Source organism: Stigmatopora argus, chromosome 7 (assembly GCF_051989625.1).
Source record: "Stigmatopora argus isolate UIUO_Sarg chromosome 7, RoL_Sarg_1.0, whole genome shotgun sequence".
NCBI lineage: Eukaryota > Metazoa > Chordata > Actinopteri > Syngnathiformes > Syngnathidae > Stigmatopora > Stigmatopora argus.
The window spans coordinates 977,882-1,001,146 of record NC_135393.1 but is presented as its reverse complement, the minus strand read 5'-3'; the positions used below and the strand labels follow the sequence as shown (position 1 = coordinate 1,001,146).

At 41.1% G+C, this 23,265-nt stretch overlaps 1 protein-coding gene across 1 annotated transcript in view; it reads left to right on the top strand.

Annotated features, from left to right (window-relative positions):
* LOC144076971 (syntaxin-3-like) overlaps positions 1-17,158 on the top strand; it is a 74,281-nt gene extending 57,123 nt beyond the window's left edge. The window contains exons 9-10 of the mRNA XM_077604385.1: positions 515-625; positions 16,840-17,158. Of these exons, the coding sequence (XP_077460511.1) occupies positions 515-625; positions 16,840-16,917 (189 nt within the window). The 3' untranslated portion in view covers positions 16,918-17,158. The remainder of the gene's footprint in view (positions 1-514; positions 626-16,839) is intronic.
* Positions 17,159-23,265: the final 6,107 nt, after the last annotated feature.

Here is a 23,265-nt window from a genome sequence, read left to right as displayed (position 1 = left end):
GTTCATTTTTATGCCCCTCAACCAAGTCGTCAATGTATTCATGGGTGACCACTTCTTTTAATTTGCACTGGTAATTTTCTTGGGAGGAATGAAGATAAAAACAGAACAAGCTGCTTATCCATACTTGGAAAAACTCGACAAAAAAACACCGTCAAAACTCTGTGACGACGAACGTTGGTCAAAAGTACATATGAGAGAATCTTGAAACATGGATAGTGGTTGTTGTGAGACAGCCAATGAGAGCCCAGTAGAGTGTAGCGAGGTTCTTTAGTGAGAATCAATGCATCCATGACAATTTCAAAATAAAATAACAGATAAGGAAATGCATTTACTTTTTGGGGGATCTTGTTTCGTATCTCAATGCACTCATTTGCATAGAAAAAGCTTTCGGAACCTGAAAATGTCGTACCTAAAGGCATTCATAAGTAGAGGTATGACTGTATATAATTGTCTGCCATCTTGGGGTGGTCTTTCTTTATTCAACATTTCTATTTCTTGCTATGCTATCTCTTAGGGTGGCATGATTGACAGAATAGAAAGTAACATGGACCAATCAGTGGGCTTTGTTGAAAGAGCAGTGGCTGACACTAAAAAAGCTGCAAAATTCCAACAGGAAGCACGTAGGGTAAGTATGGCTTGATTTTTCTAATGCAATTAAATATTTTCCTCATTAAGCATCACTCACAACTGATTATCAAAATTGTCTTGGTAATAAGTTGTAAATATACAGAAATTTTACTCTAGAAGTAATCATTTAGATTTTAAATTGTGGATTAACTGTGCTATAAAGTGGTACCTTGACTTATAGATGCTCCAATTGGCTGTGGGAAATAATTTTACCTTATTTACTTATAACCCCAGTACTCCCCACCCCCATTCTTATCCTGTGCAGTGCCAAAAGTGAATGTCAAATTTCTGCTTGAGACAGTAATAAAAAAAAAAAAAACAAGACATGCCACCTGGTTCATAACTATCCCCTTTACAGGCAATCGTCAGCTCAAAACCTATGCGAGTTGTGTCTGTTCGACTTTACGACCACAAAAGTTGTGAAGCATGTGTTGCACCCTGCATTTAATCTTAAAACACAGGGAGAAATAATCACAACAGTGATACGTTGCTGTTTCTTCAATCCAACTTTACTGTTATCTTTTATCAACACAAAAAAAAACAATATACAATTACACCCATATATATATATATATATATATATTTATTTATTAACAACACATTAGAACCCAAAACATAATGTACAATTACACCCATATATATATATATATATATATATATATATATATATATATATATATATATATATATATATATATATATATATATATATATGGGTGTAATAGTACATTATGTTTTGGGTTCTAACGTGTTGCTAATATATATATATATATTAGCAACACATTAGAACCCAAAACATAATGTACAATTACACCCATATATATATATATATATATATATTTATATATATATATATATATATATATATATATATATATATATATATATATATATATATATATATATATATATATATATGGGTTTAATAGTACATTATGTTTTGGGTTCTAACGTGTTGCTAATATATATATATATATATATACCCAATTTTTGTGTTGATAAAAGATAACAGTAAAGTTGGATTGAAGAAACAGCAACGTATCACTGTTGTGATTAGTTCTCCCTGTGTTTTAAGATTAAGTGCAGGGTGCATTTATATATATATATATATATATATATATATATATATATATATATATATATATATATATATATATATATATACATACATATATACATATATATATATACACACACACAGTGGTACCTCGAGATACAAGCTTAATCCGTTCCGGGACTGAGCTCGTATGACAAGATTCTCGTAACTCCAGCGGAAGTTTCCCATTGAAATGAATGGGAAACAAACTAATTCGTTCCAACTCTCTGAAAATAACACCAAAAACAGGATATTGGATTGAAAAAAATGTTGTATTTCTTATAATTCGCCATATATTGACAAAGTAATAAATAACGAGTGGTTTAATAGAAATAAAGTGTTTAATCTAACTAAAATTGGGCGGATTTCGCCGAGGGGATAGGGGCACATAAAGGGCGGGGGGCTTCGGTTTTCTTTTCCAAACAACGCACTCGTAAACGGAACAAACACTCCACCCTCACGTTCGCTATCGATGGGCTGTTTGCTGTCGTACTATTCCCTTCAAAATATTCCGAAAATGATGCACACAAATGTCCTCACAATCGGAAAACGCACGACCACTTGCCAACGAGCAGCAGTCTTTTATCAGCGATCGCGCCGCTGCTCATGGGAGCTTCGGGGGCGCTGGCTAGCGGCTCCTCTTAGCTTGTAGCATCTGTGTTCGCATCCCCTCGAACGGCGCCTATGATAGAGTGCCATTGCCTGTCGGTGTTGTGTGCACGAGTATACGTCATTACCCAGAAAGCCCTCTTTTCCCCGCGCATGCGCGTTGTGCGTTTCCTGGTCTGAATAACTCATCCGGTGCTCGTAAATATTGTTATACACGAAAGATATGCAAAAAAAATGCCATGGTCACCTGGCTTGGTCGCATCACGAAATTTTGACCGCATCACGGACGAATTATTCGATCGAAATTTCCCCCGTAAGACGAGCATTTTGTATGATGAGCGGTCGTATGACGAGGTACCACTGTATATATATATATATATATATATATATATATATATATATATATATATGTATATATATATATATATATATATGTATATCAGTGGCGGGCGGTGCATTTTCTGGTAGCGCCTTCAACGTATCAATCCAACCCTCAAACTATTTTATGGCTATAAAACCTCTACTGCAGCTATAGCTGCGACACATAAAAATAATCAATAAATTAATGCACAAAAATGGGGTAAAATCCACTTCCTAGCAGCATTTCATGATTAAATACAAATACTGGAGCTTTTCAGACATTAAAACCAGGCCAGGGGGTGATTTTCCCGGGAAAAGACAGCGATGAACATCAATGGCGTACGGGCAAACATTGCCAGAAAATGGGGTAAAATCCAGCCGAAAACAGCATTTATTGATTAAATACAAATACTGGAGCTTTTTAGACATCAGAACCGGCCCCGGAGTATCATTTCCCCGGTAAAAAGACAGCGATGAACGTCGATACGTCCATACGTGAAATGACAAAAAATGCACTAAAATTTGTTAAAATCCACTTCCTAGCATCATTTATTGATTGAATACAAATACTGGAGCTTTTGAGACATTACAACCAGGCCAGGGGGGTGATTTTTCCCGGGAAAAGACAGCAATGGACGTCAATGGTGAAACGCCAAAAATTAAACTGGGGTAAAATCCACTTCCTAGCAGCATTTTGTGATTAAATACAAACACTGGAGCTTAAATACAAACACTGGAGCTTTTCAGATATCAGAACTTGGCCCACAATTGAAATATTATTTAGGAATATAGCCATATTTTACTCACCAAAAATCCTTTTTACACAATATCCATCCTCCTTTCCTATCGCCATCGAAGCTAATGATGAAAGTCGAGCCTGTCCTGTCATATTTCTGGCATAGTCCGTTTTGAAAATAGCTTTAAATTAACACAACAATATACTATTTACTTGTGGAGCTAAGTTAGCGCGCTGAAAGTGCCCCACACACCATTTTCCCGGCTGTAACAGGCTTGCTAGCTTCGGAGTTGACCGCCCTTTCTTAATGATGTCCATTTTTTTCTGGAAAAGTCCATCTGGAAAATAGCTTTGTGAGCAAACAGAATCCATTTTTTTTGCTTCTGTCGGCCATAGTGGGTGGAGTTCGCGATCTCGGCTGCCTCGGGTACTGCTTTGGCCCGCCTACTAGCCAATCAGAGTTTGTGAAAGCAATGACATGTCCCAGCCAGCAAAATGCTAACGCCTATGAAAAATCATTGTGGGGTTGCCAACTCGAAATCTGATTGGTTAAAAGCAACAGTCTAGTTTAAGGCAGCAGAGCCCGCAAGAACTGATTGTGAAGGCTTTGAGGCAGATCTGATCTGGCAACAAATAATGGCTGAAATGTGATTGGTTAAATGCTTCAATATGAAAACACACATCTGGAAGCAGTGCAACCAGGGGGAAAAGCAATGAAAGGAAGCTAACAGACCATTTGGAATAATAAGTATTGATGGACAAAATATAATATGATTCAGATATTTCTTAGGCCAGCAGAGAAGGCCTTGAAGGCCCTGACGGCCCGCCACTGATGTATATATATATATATATATATATATATATATATGCACCCTGCATTTAATCTTAAAACACGGAGAAATAATCACAACAGTGATACGTTGCTGTTTCTTCAATCCAACTTTACTGTTATCTTTTATCAACACAAAAAAACCATAATATACAATTACACCCAAGCGTATCACTGTTGTGATTATTTCTCTGTGTTTTAAGATTAAATGCAGGGTGCATTTATATATATATATATATATATATATATATATATATATATATATATATATATATATATATTTATATATATATATATATTTATATATATATATATATATATATATATATATATATATATATATATATATATATATACAGTGGTACCTCGAGATACGAGCTTAATCCGTTCCGGGACTGAGCTCGTATGACAAGTTACTCGTAACTCGAGGTAAAGTTTCCCATTGAAATGAATGGGAAACAATTTAATTCGTTCCAACTCTCTGAAAAAAACACCAGAAACAGGATATTGGATTGAAAAAAAATGTTTTATTTCTTATAATTCGCCATATATTGACAAAGTAATAAATAACGAGTGGTTTAATAGAAATAAAGTGTTTAATCTAACTAAAATTGGCCGGATTTCGCCGAGGGGAGAGGGGCTTCGGTTTTTTTTTTCCTCCACACAACGCACTCGTAAACAGAACAAACACTCCACCCTCACGTTCGCTATCGATGGGCTGTTTGCTGTCGTACTATTCCCTTCAAAATATTCCGAAAATGATGCACACAAATGTCCTCACAATCGGAGAACGCACGACCACTTGCCAACGAGCAGCAAGCAGTCTTATCAGCGATCGCCCCGCTGCTCATGAGAGCTACAGGGGCGCTGGCTAGCGGCTCCTTTTAGCTTGTAGCATCTGTGTTTGCATCCCCTCGAACGGCGACTATGATAGAGTTGCTACCGGGGATGCTGTTGCGAGCCAGTGCCCCCGATGTTCTTATGAGCAGCCAACGAGCAGAGTCTTTTATCAGCGATCGCCCCGCTGCTCATGTGAGCTTCAGGGCGCTGGCTAGCGGCTCCTTTTAGCTTGTAGCATCTGTGTTCGCGTCCCATCGAACGGCGCCTATGATAGAGTTGCTACCGGGGATACTTTTGCGAGCACGAGTATACTTCATTACCCAGAAAGCCCTCTTTTCACCGCGCATGCGCGTTGTGCGTTTCCTGGTCTGAATAGCTCATCCGGTGCTCGTAAATATTGTTATACACGAAAGATATGCCAAAAAAAATGCCATGGCAACCTGGCTTGGTCGCATCACGAAACTTTGACCGCATCACGGGCGAATTATTCGATCGAAATTTCCCCCGTAAGACGAGCATTCCGTATGACGAACGGTCGTATGACGAGGTACCACTGTATACCGTATTTTCACGCCTATAAGGCGCGCATAAAAGTCAAAAAAAATTCTCCAAATTAGACAGGGCGCCTTATAATGCAGAGCGCCCTTTGTGAGCGCCGAGCGGGAGCGCTCGCGGGGGCGCCGAGCGCCTGGCGATAGCGCTGGCTACCGGAAGCAGCTTATTTCCGGGTTCCGGTGCGCAGTGACTGCTGGGAAATATAGTTCTTGGGCGCTACCCCCACACGCTAAAAACACGCTTTAAAAAGGCAACGGAAGCAAAACTGAGTTCGGGGCAGTGCTTTATTTGGACTTTTTACAATTTACTCAAGTCATCATCACCTTCAAATCCCTCAAACTCCTCATCTTCTGTGTCAGAATTAAACAATTGCACGAACGAGTCTTCCAAATAGCCGGGTCCCCCCCTCTCTTCATTTTCAGAGTCACCGTAATTTCCATGTGGCTCCTTAGAAATTATGCCGGCTTTGGCAAAAGCTCGAACAACCGTGCAAGCAGACACGTTCGCCCAGGCGGCAACAATCCATTGACAAATCGTAGCGTAAGAAGCCCGGCGCTGCCTGCCACTTTTCGTGAAGCTGTCTTCGCCAGCGATCATCCACTGCTCCCACGCCACTCGTAACTTTGATTTGAAAGCCCGGTTGATGCCAATGTCCAGCGCCTGTAATTATTTGGTCAAGCCTCCGGGAATGACGGCAAGGTCTGAGTTCATTTTCATGATCTGGTTTTTAACCGTTGCTGTGAGATGGCTCGCCGTCTCTTTTGATTTGCGACTCCATGCGTGCTCATGTAATTGTACATTATGTTTTGGGTTCTAAAATGTTGCTAATATATATATATATATATATATATATATATATATTTATATTTATATATATATATAAATATGTATATATATATATATATATTTATATTTATATTTATATATATATATATATATATATATATATATATATATATATATATATATATATATTAGCAACACTTTAGAACCCAAAACATAATGTACAATTACACTCGTTCAATATACGGTCATAACTTGTTATATATTTTCTTTTTACAACTTCGAGAAGTCCTTCTACTATTCAACAGGGCAAACAATGCAATATCAATAACATAACTTCCTTGCTATGACCGTCATAGACACTGTACAGGATAATGGCGGCTGAAGGTAGCGTGCTAAATGCTATTCCATGTGCGTGACCCGAGACTCGCACATTCACGCTCACAATTCAAAAGTAAATAAACATTACTAAACAGTATCTTCTTTCTCACACGCTAAACAGTGTATATTGCAAACCACAAACTCAACCGGCCTCTACAACAACCAGCATACCTTAAAACACAGGGAGAAATAATCACAACAGTGATACGTTGTTGTTTCTTCAATCCAACTTTACTGTTATGACTAAAAATCTCCCGTGCCTCAAGCTATATGCCAAGGCATCAATAATCGAATACCGATACTCTTTAACATGCCACACTTGCTATGTGGATCAAGGGATTAACAATTGAACACCGATAAACACATCCAATCCAAACTCGTTGTACCTCCCCAATATGCAATCGTTAATAATAATAATCGGACATAGGCCCTGTCGTCATTATCAACAACAAAAAAGCCTACTTGTCATCACACCCAGAAACTGCGTGTTTCTGTTATGACAAAAAAATTAACTTTAGCATGTCACACATGATTCATGACAGTGGAGTGCGAGTGTCATGTATGACAGTTGTTCAGGCTTCATCTTAAAACACAAATGAGCAGATGATGCAGCTCCTTTATTTTCCTTTAGATGAGGCATGCACAAAGTCCAATTTCTGATAGACTGATCTTTCTTTTTTTCAACAACAAGAGGTGCTTTTCGAGTCAGCTTGGAAATTAGAGTCACACAAATGATAACTTCACAACTGCAATGCGGAATTAAAAATGTACAGTCCAGTGGATCGACAAATGACGACATCACTTTCCGACCGATCTGTCGTTCTTGAATGTGGTTGTATCGCAAGTCACTTGCAGCCATATTGTGATCGTTTTCATTGCTTGGCATGCTTTTCATTCGTTTGGAAGACAGACAAAGACATACAAGACATATTGGAAAAACTGAGACTCGGGGTTGATTCTCACGCCAACGTGGCTTTATTGCGAAAATGACAACAAAAACAAAAAGCTGACCCCTGTTTATATTTTTTGCCAGCAGGCAAAAGTGTGTGGTAACCTGAATAGAAGTGGAGGTTTTTCAGTTTAGAACAGGGGTCTCGAACTCAATTTACCTGGGGGCCGCTAGAGGCCGAGTCTGGGTGAGACTGGGCCGCATCAGGATTTCCACAAGAAAAGCACTGATAAAACATTCCAATGTTATCAAATATCTTTATTTTTTAACAAAAAATAATGAATTAAATAAATTAACTTAAAGATGAATAAAAAATAAATCAATCAGTAATACAAAACCAAATAATACTAATGAGCATACAGTAGATATACACTGGCTGGCTAAGTAGAGAAAATGAATTATTTTTATTCCGTTTCAAATGTCTGTATTAACAGCTCTTTAACCTTTAACTTTCTGAACTTGAATGGAACATTGAACATGAAATATTCTGAACACGGCTTCTCTTGCCTACTCCTTGCTGCTAGAGACCTGGCAGCGCTTCTTCTCACATAGTCACATTTGGCTTGAGGGAGGAAGCAGTGGAGACCCTCAGTAGAGCTTGAAGATGCTCATCAGTAAGTCTGGACCTGTACTTGGACTTATTGAAGTTCAAGGTGGAGAAGAGCTTCTCACACAAGTATGTGCTCCCAAAAAGGCACATGGTCCGCTTGAACCTTCGGGAAAGTTCAGGGAAGCTGGGGGTCAACTCTCTCAAAAATTGCCCAAGCTTGTCTGCTTCTCCACTCACCTCCCTGAACTTGGCTTTGAGTGCAGAGTTGCACTGCAGGTCAATGAGCTCCATTTGAAGCTCAGGAGGGGCATCTTGCACATCAAAGGAGAAGGGGTCCGCAAACATTTGAAATGTGGCTTTGTGTGTCTTGAAGTCTGCAAATCTGTGATCAAATTCCTCCTGTAGCTTCGAAATGGCCTCAACATACTTCTCACCAATGAATGGTGTGCCAGCATCCACGAGAGCCTTGCATGCTGGGAAATGGCAAAGGTTTGTCTGAGAGAGCTGGGCTTTCCATAACACAAGTTTAGTGCAGAATGCTCTCACGTTGTCATAGGCAGCACTGACAAGTTGCCCCTGGCCTTGTAGCTTCTTGTTCAGTACATTAAGCTCATGTGTGATATCAACAAGAAAAGCCAAGTCCATGAGCCATTTGGGATCACTTAGCACAGGATCAATCAACTCACAAACGGCGTAGCTAGCTTTGACTGCTGCATTACTGTCTTTGGTAGCCTTCTTGAAGAAATCCTGTTGCCTCAGAAGACGTGTTTTAAGACTGGCAACCTGGTTGGCTCTCTGATCTCCCTGGTATTTTTCGTACTCCTCAGCATGTCTCGTAGTACAATTACGTTTCAAATTGTATTCCTTGTGCACCGCAACTTTTTCAGTGTAATTGAGACACGTCGGGGTGCCCCTGTGTTCAACAAAGAAATATTGCACTCCCCACTTTTCTTGAAACTGTCTGTGCTCATCACCGACCTTTCTCTTCACGGCAGGCTTTGAAAGAGACATCTCTGGGGCTCTGTAATATGTTTTTCCACTTGGAATGAGTCTCGGGTTGATCTTTCACATTCAGTCGCGCGGGTTTGTGGCGCATGTGCACTTTCGCTCTCCGTTTCAATCGCGGAGATGGCTACAGACACTGACACAGGCTGGATCACGGATCATAGCGCCTCATTCAGTTCTATGCTGAGAGCAGCGGAGGAGTGTGCGCGCCGAGCGGAGTGATCGGCCTCACGGCTTCTCCTCCGCCCAGCTGATTGGAGGAATGAATGAGTGAGTGAGCGAGGCACTGGACAGCCCGGCCGATGTCCCGCCCTCCAGAGCCGTATACCTCACCGTGATTGGTTCATTCAGCTCCGAACCATAGTTCCCTCTAATTTTTTGTTGGTCTGAGCAGAAAGACAACCTCCCTGAGCGCACTGAGTACCAGTGTGAGCGACATCATCGGTACTCAGATGATTCGCCTAAAGACGTTTCGCCGACGGACGTTTGACAGCCGGGCAGGTCGCCGAATGGACGTTCCACCGAACGTTCATTCGGCCGAACGGAGGTTTCGCCGAAACGGGATTCGCGCGCTCGCCCCGCCAGATCGTGTGTGTACAAGTTTTTCAACCTCGGCCCGCGGGCCATATACGGCCCGTTAGGATTTTTAATCCGGCCCGCCGCCGGTGTTGTCCAAATTATAGTAAAAATCAATGTTCGTCTACCATCAATGGCAGCCCGGGAATAAGCACTCTTGGGCGGGCATGGCAGTCCGGGAATAAGCACTCTTGGGCAGGCAGATGTAGCAGAACCGAGCCGTAAAATGACAGCAATCGGGTCAAATCCATCCTAAAACAGCATTTAATGATTAAATACAAATACTGGATGATATCGCGATGGAGGCAAAAAAACGTCTATAGATGTCCATTCGCCAAACGGCTCAAAATGCTCTCAAATTCGGTCAAATCCAGCTGAAAACAGCGTTTAATGATTAAATACAAATACTAGTACGACCTGTCCGTCTGTCAAACGTCCGTCGGCGAAACGTCTTTAGGCGAATCATCCGGTCACGACATCATCTTTGCTCGCTATGGGCACACCAGTATCACACCTGCCACAAGCAGGTGCATGTCAATGTTCCCTCTAATTTTTCATGTAAAACATGCTGTAAAACACGAAAAACATGAGTGGACAGAGCTACTGCCACTGGCTGCCACTTAAACGGCGCCATCATGGGGAAAGGAGTAAAAAAAAAAAAAATTAAAATAAAAAAAAAAAAAAATCGATTTTTTATTTTACTGCGCGCCATATGATTGCTACTGCGCAGAGAAGACGAGAGTAGTGCGCAATTGCGCACACGCGCAGCTTAGAGGGAACATTGCTCCGAACACAAGTGTCATTCATATCAATTTTGCGGGCCGCACGAACATTAATCTTTCATATTAAGACGGGGGCCGCAAATTATCGTCCCGAGGGCCGCAGTTGGCCCGCGGGCCGCAAGTTTGAGACCCCTGGTTTAGAAGGAACTTCCAAATTTCCACCTATGCCCAGGTGGTCCGGGCAACTCGACTGTCACCCTCACTTGGGGTTTAGAAGAGTCCTATAATACCAGTCTTCTGGTAAGAGCAACTGTTTACAAAGCAAACACCTGCGGCACATCCAGAAGTCACTCATACGTGTGACAAGCTACACAACCCAATCAACAATACAACCAAAACACTTTGATCAGCGTGCGCGAAGCCCAAATGGGCACCAGGATTGTACGTTTTACCATATATAACAATAGTGAGAGTGTCTTAGCTGGCGCTAGCAAAATGCATCTGTAGCGAGCTGAACCAGCAAATATATTGCTGTATTGGTTTGATAGTGATTTTGTCAGCCCACAATGGCCGAAGGAGGAGAAGAAATTTATTTGGTTGCAGATTTACTGTCAAACTCAGACTTTTTACTAGAAGCTAAAGAAAGCCCCAAAGAAAGCCCCAAAGAAAGCAAGCCTGTCACAACCAGGAAAAGGATTTGTCTGCCACATTCTTGAGGAAAGCAATGGGGATGGATTTTGTGTACAAATAAAAATGATATTTGGTGAGTAAAATCATTTTAACAAAAATTGGCTACCGTATTTACCCGCATATAAGCCGCCCCACATATAAGCCACATCCTTAATAGGGAGTACAAATGTGTTATACTTTGAAGAGAAAAATCATCTAACGTGGTATTTCTGAGATACTGTATGAATCAAATCGGGGCCGACCCGAGGGGACCACGAGGATTAATTTTTGATAACATAGTATTAAAGGCTATCGTCTTTTGTAACGAAACCCAAGTTAAACAAGACTGTATAAACATCTACATCTTTTATATGATAATATAGATGTTTGACGATTTCCACTGTTTAAATGCCTGCTCAGCGCTGAGGTGCCTGTCTTTTTGCTCTCGTATGAGAGCAAAGCGCCACATTGACTACATTCAGCGAAGCCAATGCAAGTTTCTCTAGCATATTCAACAATCAATTTGAAGCTTTTCCAAAATTCACTCTTACCGGTACCGGTGCATGTTTAGTTTAACCTTCACTTCTTGCGGCGTTCACGTGACGTGCGCAGAGCATGTTCTGGCTCTGCGGCTCCCCCTCCAATTGCAATTACATTACATACAGCGCCTTCTCTGTTTTATCCAAAATTCCAAATTATTTATTTTATAATTTTCTTATTTCTTAGTTTAGTATCCACACATCGTTTTAATATACATTTTTATAAAAATGTAGATATTTCTTTTTTTTTTTTAAAGTGAGCAGGAGAGACCACACATCGTTTTGGTATAGATTTTTTTTTTCGGCGAGAGAGAAGCCCGGCCCGGGCTCAAGATCTTACCTCTAATCAAAAGCACATTATTAGGCTCAATATCATAAGGAAGTAAATATGCCTGTATTTGTAAATGCAACATGTCAAATTATTCAATTTGAAAAAAGAAATAAGTTTATCTTGATGAGAACCTGATGCTTTTTAATGACAGAAATTAAAGATTTTTGGGCAGCCCGGTGGAGCGAGTGGTTAGCGCGTCGGCCTCACAGCTCTGGGGTCCTGGGTTAAAATCATGTTCCACCTGTGTGGAGTTTGCATGTTCTCCTGCGTGGGTTTCCTCCGGGTACTCCGGTTTCCTACCAAATTCCAAAAACATGATTGGACACAGCTGATTGGACACTTTAAATTGCCCCTAGGTATGGGAGTGAGTGTGTGTGGTTGTCCATCTCCTTGTCCCCTGCAATCGGCTGGCCACCGATTCAGGGTGTCCCCCGCCTCTGGCCCGGAGACAGCTGGGATTGGCTCCTGCACCCCCCGCGACCCTAATGAGGATAAAAGCGGTTCAGAAAATGAGATGTGATGAGATGGGAAATTACAATTTTCTCACCAGAAGTTTAAGATGTTGTGATGTTCTAATGTCAAAATATTTCTCAAATTTTTTCAATGGTTCATATTAATGCAGTAGTTGTCACTTTAGAACAAGAAATACAAAGAAAAAGAAAAGCTAAATTTTGTCTTATTTCATAATCACAAATGTACAATCATTTCCTTTCAAAAAGGAAGTAACGTAAGCACAACCCGCAAGTCTGTCCGTAGCGGTAGTGTTCACCAAGTCTCTGGGTGCAATAATAGCATGAGATACACGTTACGCAGCTATCAACGCTGATATTTTAACGATCGACCGCAAGACTTTCCATCAGCCTCAACAACTATTGGGATCTGCTGACATGGTAAACGCTACAAACACATGTATCAGGGCTACTCGCGTCTGGCCAGTCAGAGCACATTTAACTAGGTAAGACACTAGGTAAGATGGCGGCACCCTGAGCGAGCAGTGACAGGCACAAATGAGTTTTTTCCCATTTTTTTCTTGAATTTCATTAATAGACGTCAAAATAAATTTTGTTTAGCGTTTTATCAGTTTATCTTTTCTCTATTTTGAAATAAATGACCGTATCGGCCGCATGGTCTTGCGTTATGGCGTTTCGTCTTTGTCACCTTGCAGTTTCTTGCATGTCGTCTTTTTATGCGCATATAAGCCATACCCTCGATTCACTCATCTTTTTTTGTCCGACAAATTGGGCTTATCTGCGAGTAAATATGGTATATTCATAAATAAAATTGGAACTAGATAAGGTTATTGTTGATGGTTTTTTGTATGTGCTGCAGCTGTAGCTGCAGTAAAAGTTGTATAGTTATACAATAGTTATTGAGGGTTGTATGGATTCAGACGGAGCACTACTTTGAAGCAGGGCCTTGAAAATATTAATTTTTGTTTCAGAAATATATTCGTCTGGCAAAATAAATATATTTTAATTTAGGCCGCAGAAAATGAATATATTTAAATTTTCGCCATAGAAAACAATAAATGAAAATTATTGCAATATATTTCTAAATCCAGTTTTTAATATTTTGCAAATTTACAAAACAAAATAAGTGTGTAACTTGCTAAATTTCAAGGAAATTTATCAAACATGACTACCTTTATAATTGAGTTCTGACATTGAGCGCGCACACCGTCTAGAACTTTCTCCAGGGCGCAAAATTCCTCGGTACGCCACTGTAAGGAATTAATCAAAATATATTTCAATAATTGGGTGAAAATTATATTGGCGCTTAGCGTGAGAAAATTGTTATTATTTTTTAATGGGGGAAAATTGATTTACACCCCCAAAATTAAATGTTGATGACCCCTGAGAATAAAAACCTGAAGTTCCCATCAGACATCAATAAGAAAATTGTGTTTTTTCGGTTCGCGGTTGTAGATTTGTATGAAAAAATAGAAAACTATGGTGAACCTTCCAAAAGAGCATTAATATGATATGATATGAGAGACGAATCGCAATCCTAAAATGGAGTCTGACCACCGCTTCGTTCTTCTTGGACAGTTGAGTCAATGTTGAGTACGGAACAACGTTCGCAATTAGTGGTTCGCAGCTCAAAGCGTGCGGTCAATTTGGGGAAATGCATGAGCCAATCAACTAGCCCTAAGTGTCCCGACCAATAATTAGCCGCATTGTGATCACGTGGATTACGCATAAACATGCAATTCTGGCGTGTGCGCACATGCATGTACTGTACACAGCGCACACAGGATTTGACCTTGAATGCATGGAGAAATGCGAGCAATGTGCTTGCAGGTGTGTTTTTTGGGTGCATGCATTTGCGAATTTCTTGCACGCTACAGAAATTGCCGAGGAAAATTATTGGAATAATTTTGGTTTGCAGACCAATAATTGATAATTGTTTTGCATAAATAAAAATATATTTCCATCTGAAAGCCCAATTGAAAATATATTTATGGCAATACACACAAGGGTCACAGGGGGGTGCTGGAGCCTATCTCAGCCAACGCTGGGCGCCAGGTAGGACTCTCTCTGAATTGGAGACTAGCCAATCACAGGGCACAAAGGACAACCATTCACGCTCACACACATACCTAGGGGTAATGTACAGTGTCCAAACAGCCTACCCTGCATGTTTTTGGGATTTGGGAGGAAACTGGTGTACCTGGGGAAAACCCCATGGAGAACATGCAAAATCCACATAGAGGGTTTGGACCTCGGATTGAACCCTTGATCCCAGAACTGTGAGGCCGACGCGCTAACGACTGTTCGACTGGGCCGCCTGCAAATCTATTATTACCGTATTTTCACGCCCATAAGGCGCGCATAAAAGTAAAAAAAGTCAAAATTTTGGAAGGCTCGTTCGGGCAATTGTTTAATTCTGACACAGAAGATGAGGAGTTTGAGGGATTTGAAGGTGATGATGACTTGAGTAAATTGTAAAAAGTCCAAATAAAGCACTGCCCCGAACTCAGTTTTGCTTCCGTTGCCTTTTTAAAGCCTGTTTTTAGCGTTTGGGTGTAGCGCCCAAGAACTATATTTCCCAGCAGTCACTGCGCACCGGAACCCGGAAATAAGCTGCTTCCGGTAGCCAGCGCTATTGCGTTTCGATCTTAATCCATATGAAATATATAATATATGCGTCTAATGAAATGGTGCGTGCTTTGTGTGTCTAAAATACAGAAATAGCACTCGTTACTGACACTGCAGCGTAAGAAACGATGCGCCAAATAGGTGTGAAAATACGGTACTCTAAATACATTGCAGAATATTCTAATACAGTCATGGTTCAGGGTTTTTGGTTTAGCTTAATTTTTGCTCTTGCGCCTGTCTTGTTTTGTATTTGGGTTTGGGTCATTTAGGTCTGGCCTTTAGTGTGTCATGATGTTGTCCTTAGCCTATTTATTTTAGCTGTTGTTGCGTGCTCCGTGTGTGTCTCCCAATAGGATGCTTCTCCTGTCATCCAACTTTTCCTTATTGTCTCATTACCCTCTCTCTTTGTCGATATAAACTACCATTTTTTTAATTTTAAGTTTCTTTTGATTTGTTTGGCGATCCGTTAAAATATTTTTATGAAGGTGAACAAGTTTTGATTTAAAAAAATACTTAGAGTTTGCACCAGCTTCTTTTGCATAGCCTGACTTGCTTCCCTTGGGTCCCTTCTGCTTCCCGCCATGAATATAACAATTACCGTGGTACCTCTACTTACAAAATTATTTTTTAATGATATATGTATGCAAATATATGTAATGTATGCAATGTCTGCATTATCCAATGGGGTGGAATAGCATGTGGTAGCTACGTAAACATGCGTACACGTACGGAAACACAACTTGACAATTTAAAGTGATGTTATGCACACTGAGAAAAACTCAAGAAAAAAAATGCTTTAGAATTCTGTGACAACGAGGCTTTTGGTCAGTGGCCCCGCTGGTGGCCGTTACCTCATTATTGGCCGGTTCTGGCATCCGCCTGGAGCGTGCCGTTCCCCCCTTTCGGAATCGGTGGCCGCTATCACACTACAGTACGCTAATCTACGTTCCCGCATTATGTAGGCGACCATGGGAGGCCAGCGAGGTGTTGGGAGATATGCAATTCGAACACGACAATTTAAAACCAAAAAACAAAATACTGGTTGCAGAAACTGTGTTTACGTTGCGGCGATGTTTGATTTTGTTTGATGTTTGTAACCTGAATTTTTTTCGTATCTTGGGACAAAATTTTTGCCCTTAAGGATTTTCGTAACCTTAATATTTTTTAAAGGCATTTGAAAGTAGAATTACCATTGTATATTGTGTTATATATTTTTTCACATGTAATATTTTAAATATATGAAACGATATAGTAATTTATTCTTACTTTAGTTGTTTAAATATAAAACCCGACAGGAGTGATTTGGTCACTTTGACTCCCTTTTTTTGATATTCATATTTGAAGTAAAGGCTATTTCCCTCTTATTAATCAAATGAAAATGTGTTCCTCTTTAGGCTCGAGTTTATTAATGGCATTTCCTTAGTTTTAATGGGGAAGGTTAGTTTAAGATACAATGCATTTCAGGTACAAGCTTGTTTGAGGAATAAATTAAATTCTTAAGTCAAGATACCACTGTTAAATTTAGCTAGTAATGCTTGTAATGCATAGTTGTGACATTTTTTCCCCCTCATGCATTCTCTGAAGAAACAAATGATGATCTTCTGTTGCTGTGTGATATTGGCTCTTGTCCTCGGGTCATTTTTCTACAGTTTTATAAAATAAAGACGAGTTATACAAACTATCATTACATAACTTTAAATCAATGAAGAGCTATATATTTGAAGTGGCATAGAAAGGCCTTTATTTTGCTTTTATTGTAATTTGAAAAACCTGGACACTGTTTTATGACACCATACAATAAATGACTTGATCATCTATAATGAAATCATTTGCAAAGAATGTGAAGAATATAACTTGGAAATATTGCTAGGTTGTGTATTAATAAAGAATTATCCTAGCGAAACCAGTTGTCTGTGTATATTCTAGTTTAAGATTACTACCAATGTGTGTATGTGTGTGTGCGTGTGTATTGGATTACATTAGATTAGAACTTTATTTCGTCCCATATTCGGGAAATTCCCTTGGTTGCAATAGCAAAACAGTAGCAAGCTCAGACACAGAAGACATTGTAGCACACAACTCTCCTGTTGCACCCTGCAGGACCCCCCCACAGATCCTCCCTCTGACCGGGGAGAGATCTCACGCTCCCATAACAATGATGGAATGCTTGGTCTGGAGCGTTGCCTCTTCTCCCGGCACTATCGTCCACTGCTCACAGCGATGGCACGGTTGAACGGCTCCCAAGACGTCTAGGACTAGCACATTTTCTGAAAATTTCTGAAATTGCCAATAAACCATTTTCAGGGATGGCAGTGACAGATTATGGCAGAAATATTTTATCATATGAAATTTTAATGAAATGAAGTTAGGCAAAGTCCAAATTTGAAACTTAAGGTGTGGACAAACAAATATGCTTCTCTCCAAAATGGGAATTTTGCAAGCACTGAGGGGACACTAAATTTGAAGATAAACTATCTTGGGTGGACTGTGTTATATATTTAAATTATACTCTCATCAGACTATAACCCTATTGACATTATTCGCAGTAATCATATATTCTTTTCCTTTATCATTCAAGTCTTCTATTTGTTACACACCCCACGCTTATCTTGAAACACATAGTCTACTCACTACTACAATCTAGTGGTCCAAAGAGGTAAACGAAACACACCCACTTTGGACTGCGGGAGGGGGACCTTTAAATGGAGTCTGAACACGAAAGTCTTTGTCTTTTCTCTTGAAAATAAACGATGTATTGAGAACTGACCTGGGATCCCATTTTCAGTTTTCCGTGTCTTTATCGAATAAATCCTCCAGGACAAAAAAAGAGCACGTGGCGTTGTAAGTACGAGGTCGAAAAGAAACAAACGCCAATAGCTGCTATATTGAATCATGGGAAGTCTCATGTCTCATAAGGGGGATGTCGGGCTGAGTGCAACGTCAGCATGCAACTTTTGGGTTAATTTGTTTTCTAAACATAAAAATCTTTTGGAAGGGATTGTTTGATCTGTGCTCCACATAATCCCCAGGGCAATACCAAGGCGTGGTCAATCTCCAAAATCAATATATCCATTGGAAAGACTCCATATGGATATTATCAAATTAAATGACAATGAGAGGAAGAAGTATTGTCTATTTATTGTAGATGTTTTCTTCAAACAGGTTGAAATTTGTCGACACATTTTATATGGTAGACAATACAAATTGCCATTATTCAGTTCGTAATGGGAATTAGATGATGAGGCAAATTTGGCTATATTGGGAAATCTTTAAAGAAACGCATCAAATTTAGGTTAGCAGAAGGAGATTGTGCTTCCCAACAGGTAACAGACCAACAGTGGTGCCAGGAGGCTGGGTGCTCTCCTGCAGCATAAAGAAGATGCACTGGCACGAGCAAAAGTGGGAAGGTCCATACCAAGTGTTGCTGACCAACCAGCAGACATGAAAATAGCCAAGAGTGGGATGTGGATCCACCTTTCACACTGTTAGAAGGTTACCTCAGTTGAAACGTTTGAGGAGACAGGAGAGAAAAACTTTCTGATGAAATAAAAGGAAATGAACGAGATAACCACTCCACTATTGATTAGAAAGATTATTGCTCTGGGAGCAATGACATTTGCAACAGTGATCTCTTTTATATTGGATTTATTGTCTCCATATGCAAAAAAAGTGAGTGTTTCAATTGAGACTCAACATTCTTACGAAGGGATAAAATGCCCGACAAGATGAGTAAAACTGAGATGGGCAAAATAAAATACAGTGGGACAACAAGACCTGATTTCCGACTGAACGTGATTTCCAAACATGAATTCAAGATGACATCCCTTGGAGAATGAACACCCAAACAATGATTTGCCTGCCACATATAAGACTACTTCAATCACCATTCTTTGGAGAAAATGATTTATACAAAACAAAACTTGTGTCCTGCTTGTAAAAAAAAATGAAACGGTGTCTATCTTTTACGAAAACAGTAAATGACAAGCCATTTTTTTCCAATAATATTGCCTTTGCCAACTTTACCTGTTTCGAACCTTACAGGTCAGGGTCTGAGTACCTATGTTGCAAGACAGACTGCGCCACTGATTCCACATTTTGACCTATGATGGTGGTGTGGTGCATATAAATTATATGACTCCTGTCAAAAAGCAACATGACTATGTGCTTTGCTTTCACTGTAGATGGAAAAACATTCCATCTACAGTCAAGCAGATACAATTGGCAGCTGGGCTCTCCCGACGGCTTTGGGCCTCATGGAGGGATGGCGACAATGATGAGGCATACCAGATAAGTCTTAGTTGGCTAAACAAATTGAAGCAGGTTATTTTACTTTGGGTTACTCCAAATAAAATATGGATTGGATAAACAACATCCATTACAATGTCCAAAAATCTTGGAAATTATACGAAGCAGGGATTTGTAGCAATGAGGGAATAGCTGGCAGCCACCAGTCTCATGGCTTTCCAGGACTGCTAAGCAGTTGATATGCTTCTGGTGGAGCAAGGTGGCGTGTGTTCAATGTTTGGAGATCAATGATGCAATTTTATTCCCAACAACACCTCACCCGATGGGTCCCCAACCATAGCCAATGAAAGCCTGCAGACCCTGAACCGGAATATAAAGAGGGATTCTAGAGAGGAATTGTTCGCATGGGCAGACTGGTGGGATAACAATTTCGGCAAGTCTCAAGATTTGGCCTCCTCTGGTGATCTCAATGACTGTTTTTGCTACTACTTTGACATTGTCTGGGTGTTGTCTTATCCCCTGCTTACGATCTTTGCTAAACCAACTTATAGTTACTGCAACTGCCCTAACAAATTCCAAATTGCAACAATTGTATCCACTTATTAGACCGCCTATTGGTGAGAGCATTGTTGGCCGTGACTATGATCAATATGAAAGTGAATTGGATGACAGTGATTTTGTTCTTCCTTTTTCAGACCTGACCTGCAAGTAAGGGAAATTCGGGTAAAGAGCAGACATGCAAATCTCCCAGGGTGGAATTATATTTGTCGTAAAAAATAATTATTAAGTTTCATTAAGGGCATTAGATTGTGTGCAAATATATAATAAAAAGGAGGGAAAGTCAGGATTTTATTTCATATTTTTATTATACATTTACTTACTTTGCCCATCATTATTAGTTTCATATTATTATATATTTGCTTGCAACGAAATAAATGCTTTGCTCCTAACATTAATTTGTCTAAACAAAGAGGATCTAGAACACATTGTAGTGCTGCGAATCTGATCTGGGAACTGCACCTGCATCCATCACAGACTCCACAAGACTTCCAGACCTTCATTTGTTTTGACTATTGACGTCCCACTTCTGTTTCCACCCCTCCCCTGAGAGTTGAGACATACATTGTAATAAACAAATGTAATAAACATATATGTGTAAGGTCAGAATGGTGTTGGGACTTGGCCTCAACGGTTCCTTCTCCTTGCACAAGAAAAATTCCAGAAGACTATCTTCTCCTCTTTATTTGCGCGTGCATTTGGGCAATGCTTATTGGTGAACCTGTCAGTGAGACTGGTCTTTTTTGGAAGAGGATGCCTTCCCGGACATTCTTATTCAAAAATGAAATGAAAGTCCCAAGGTTCAAGGTTCACAAGGCTCGCTTGATGCTTATTGTAATATATTGATAATGATAGTTGCCTCGGGTTATGGAAGAGTGTTTAACCACGCCACCTGGAGCCGTGGGGTAGCACAGCGTAACCGGGACGTAGTAGTGTTGTGTGTCCGGTTTGTTTTGTGTGTGTGTTGTTGGAGAGTGGCAATAAAGAGCTACACGTGTGTTAAATCCTGGCTCCGCCGTCTATTGCTGTTATGGATATATTAACAGTTATATAACCTGCAAAGTTATTACACTTATCATGTGTGGAAATACTGCTGGCTTCACGTTAAAGCCAGCCTTAATCGACAAGTTCGATCATCCTCATGCTGTAAAAAACAAGAACAAAAGCCTTGCGCTCTGTGACTGGATGAACAACAACAATGCCTTGATCACAAAAGCTCTCAGAAAGGACTGATTCTTAAACAGTTTCATCCCGGATGCAAAGCTGTACCTCACTGAAAGGGAGCTGCCCTTCAAGGTCCACCTCCTAATGGACTGTGCAGGAGGACATCAACCGACTTCCATTATGAAGGGGTTCAAGTGGAGTTCCTGACCCCCAACAACATTTCCATTATTCAACCTATGGATCAGGGGGTTATTCGTGGCTTCGGGGCCCTCTACACAAAATCCACAATGCAGGGACTCTCATCGATCGACGAGGAAAACCAGAAGAGCAGTGTTAGGGTTATTAGTCTTACATTATTATATATTTGCTCACAATGAAGAACGCTTTGCTTTACTTAGCTTATTAGTCTCACAATATAATATATTTGCTCGCAATGAAGAACGCTTTGCTTTACTTAGCTTATTAACATTAGAAAAGTCATTTTAGTACATCTGCTTGCAACCGTGTAAATGCTCGCGCCTGAGTTAGCCTAAACAACGTGAAGGTCACTCCTCTTGGACAGCTGGAATATGGAGACTGTCGACTCCTCACACTGTGGTTCACACCGCTCCCTTGGGAAGATCCGGAGGAATCTCACTTGTTTTGACTTCTCACAGTGTGGTTCACACCGCTCCCTTGGGAAGATCCGGAGGACTTTCCATTGTTTTGGTCGTTTGAGCCTGGGAGTCAACATACGCACTTTGTGGAGTAGCACCATCAATTTTGTTTATACGCAGCTGTGTATAAGGACAATAAAGGCTTTAGATTTTTTTTGACAAAGTCGGAGAATACACTAGGAATCAAAATATAACAAAGCACGACGGGGTCGGCGACTGAATTATAAATCACGGAATACCGGTGTCAAGAGTCTCAAGGAGGTGTAAGCATAAGGGATACTTTGCAATACTCCGGCAAAGGCTGGTTGTGGCAGGCGTCCATAAATGCCAGCGGGATTCATCAGTTGCAGGTGTGTTGACCCCGCCCACCTCGCTGGCCCATTCTGAAACACAACTGTTACCGTGGTGACAGAACATGACAGTACCCCCCTCAACGGAGGCCCCCTGGCAGACCACCTGGTTTTGTAGAATGGAGAGTGGAACCTCGCCAAGAGCGACGGGTCGCAGATCCAGTAGGTGGGATCCAGGAACGCTCCTCAGGGCCATACCCGTTCCAGCCGACCAGATACCTCAACCTCCTGCCCCGCCTACGGGAGTCGTGAATGGCCTGCACGGTATACACGGGGCCACCATCAACCAGACGAGGGGGAGGAGGTGCAGGCGGAGGGTTCAGAGGACAGGAGGACACCGCCTTGATCAGGGAGACCTGAAACACCGGATGAACCCTCATGGAACTGGGAAGCTTGTGAACTAGCGCGGACCGAGTGTCCTTCCAGACCTTGTGGACCCGGCGAAGGTGGATTGGGATCAACGGCACCACCACCTGAGCCTCCTGGCTTGGGAACAGCGGCGGCTGGAAACTGTACACACACATGGAGGGCGATCTTCCAGTGGCCGAGCAGACCAGGGTATTGTGTGCATATTAGATCCACGGGAGGTGCAAGGACCAGGAACCCGGGTCCCGTTAAGACGCAGCGGAGGGCTCCCTCTAGCTCCTGGTTGGTCCTTTTTGTCTGCCCGTTGGACTGTGGATGATAGGAGGACGAGCGGCTAGTAGTAGCTCTGAGGGCCTTGCAAAACGCTTCTCAGACTCGGGAGACAAACTGGGGCCCTCTGTCAGACACGAGGTCGCACGGGAGATCCATGAATCCTGAATACGTGGGTTACCAATAGGTCGGTAGTCTCCAGGGCTGAGGGCAGCTTTGGGAGCGCGATGAAGTGCGCCATCTTCGAGAAGCGGTTGACCACCGTCAGAATGGCACTATGTCCCCTGGAGCGAGGAAGGCCAACGACAAAGTCCAGTGCGATGTGGGACCACGGGCGGGACGGGATGGGTAAGGGACGGAGTAATCCCGCTGGATCCTGACGCCCAGACTTGGAAGGGGTG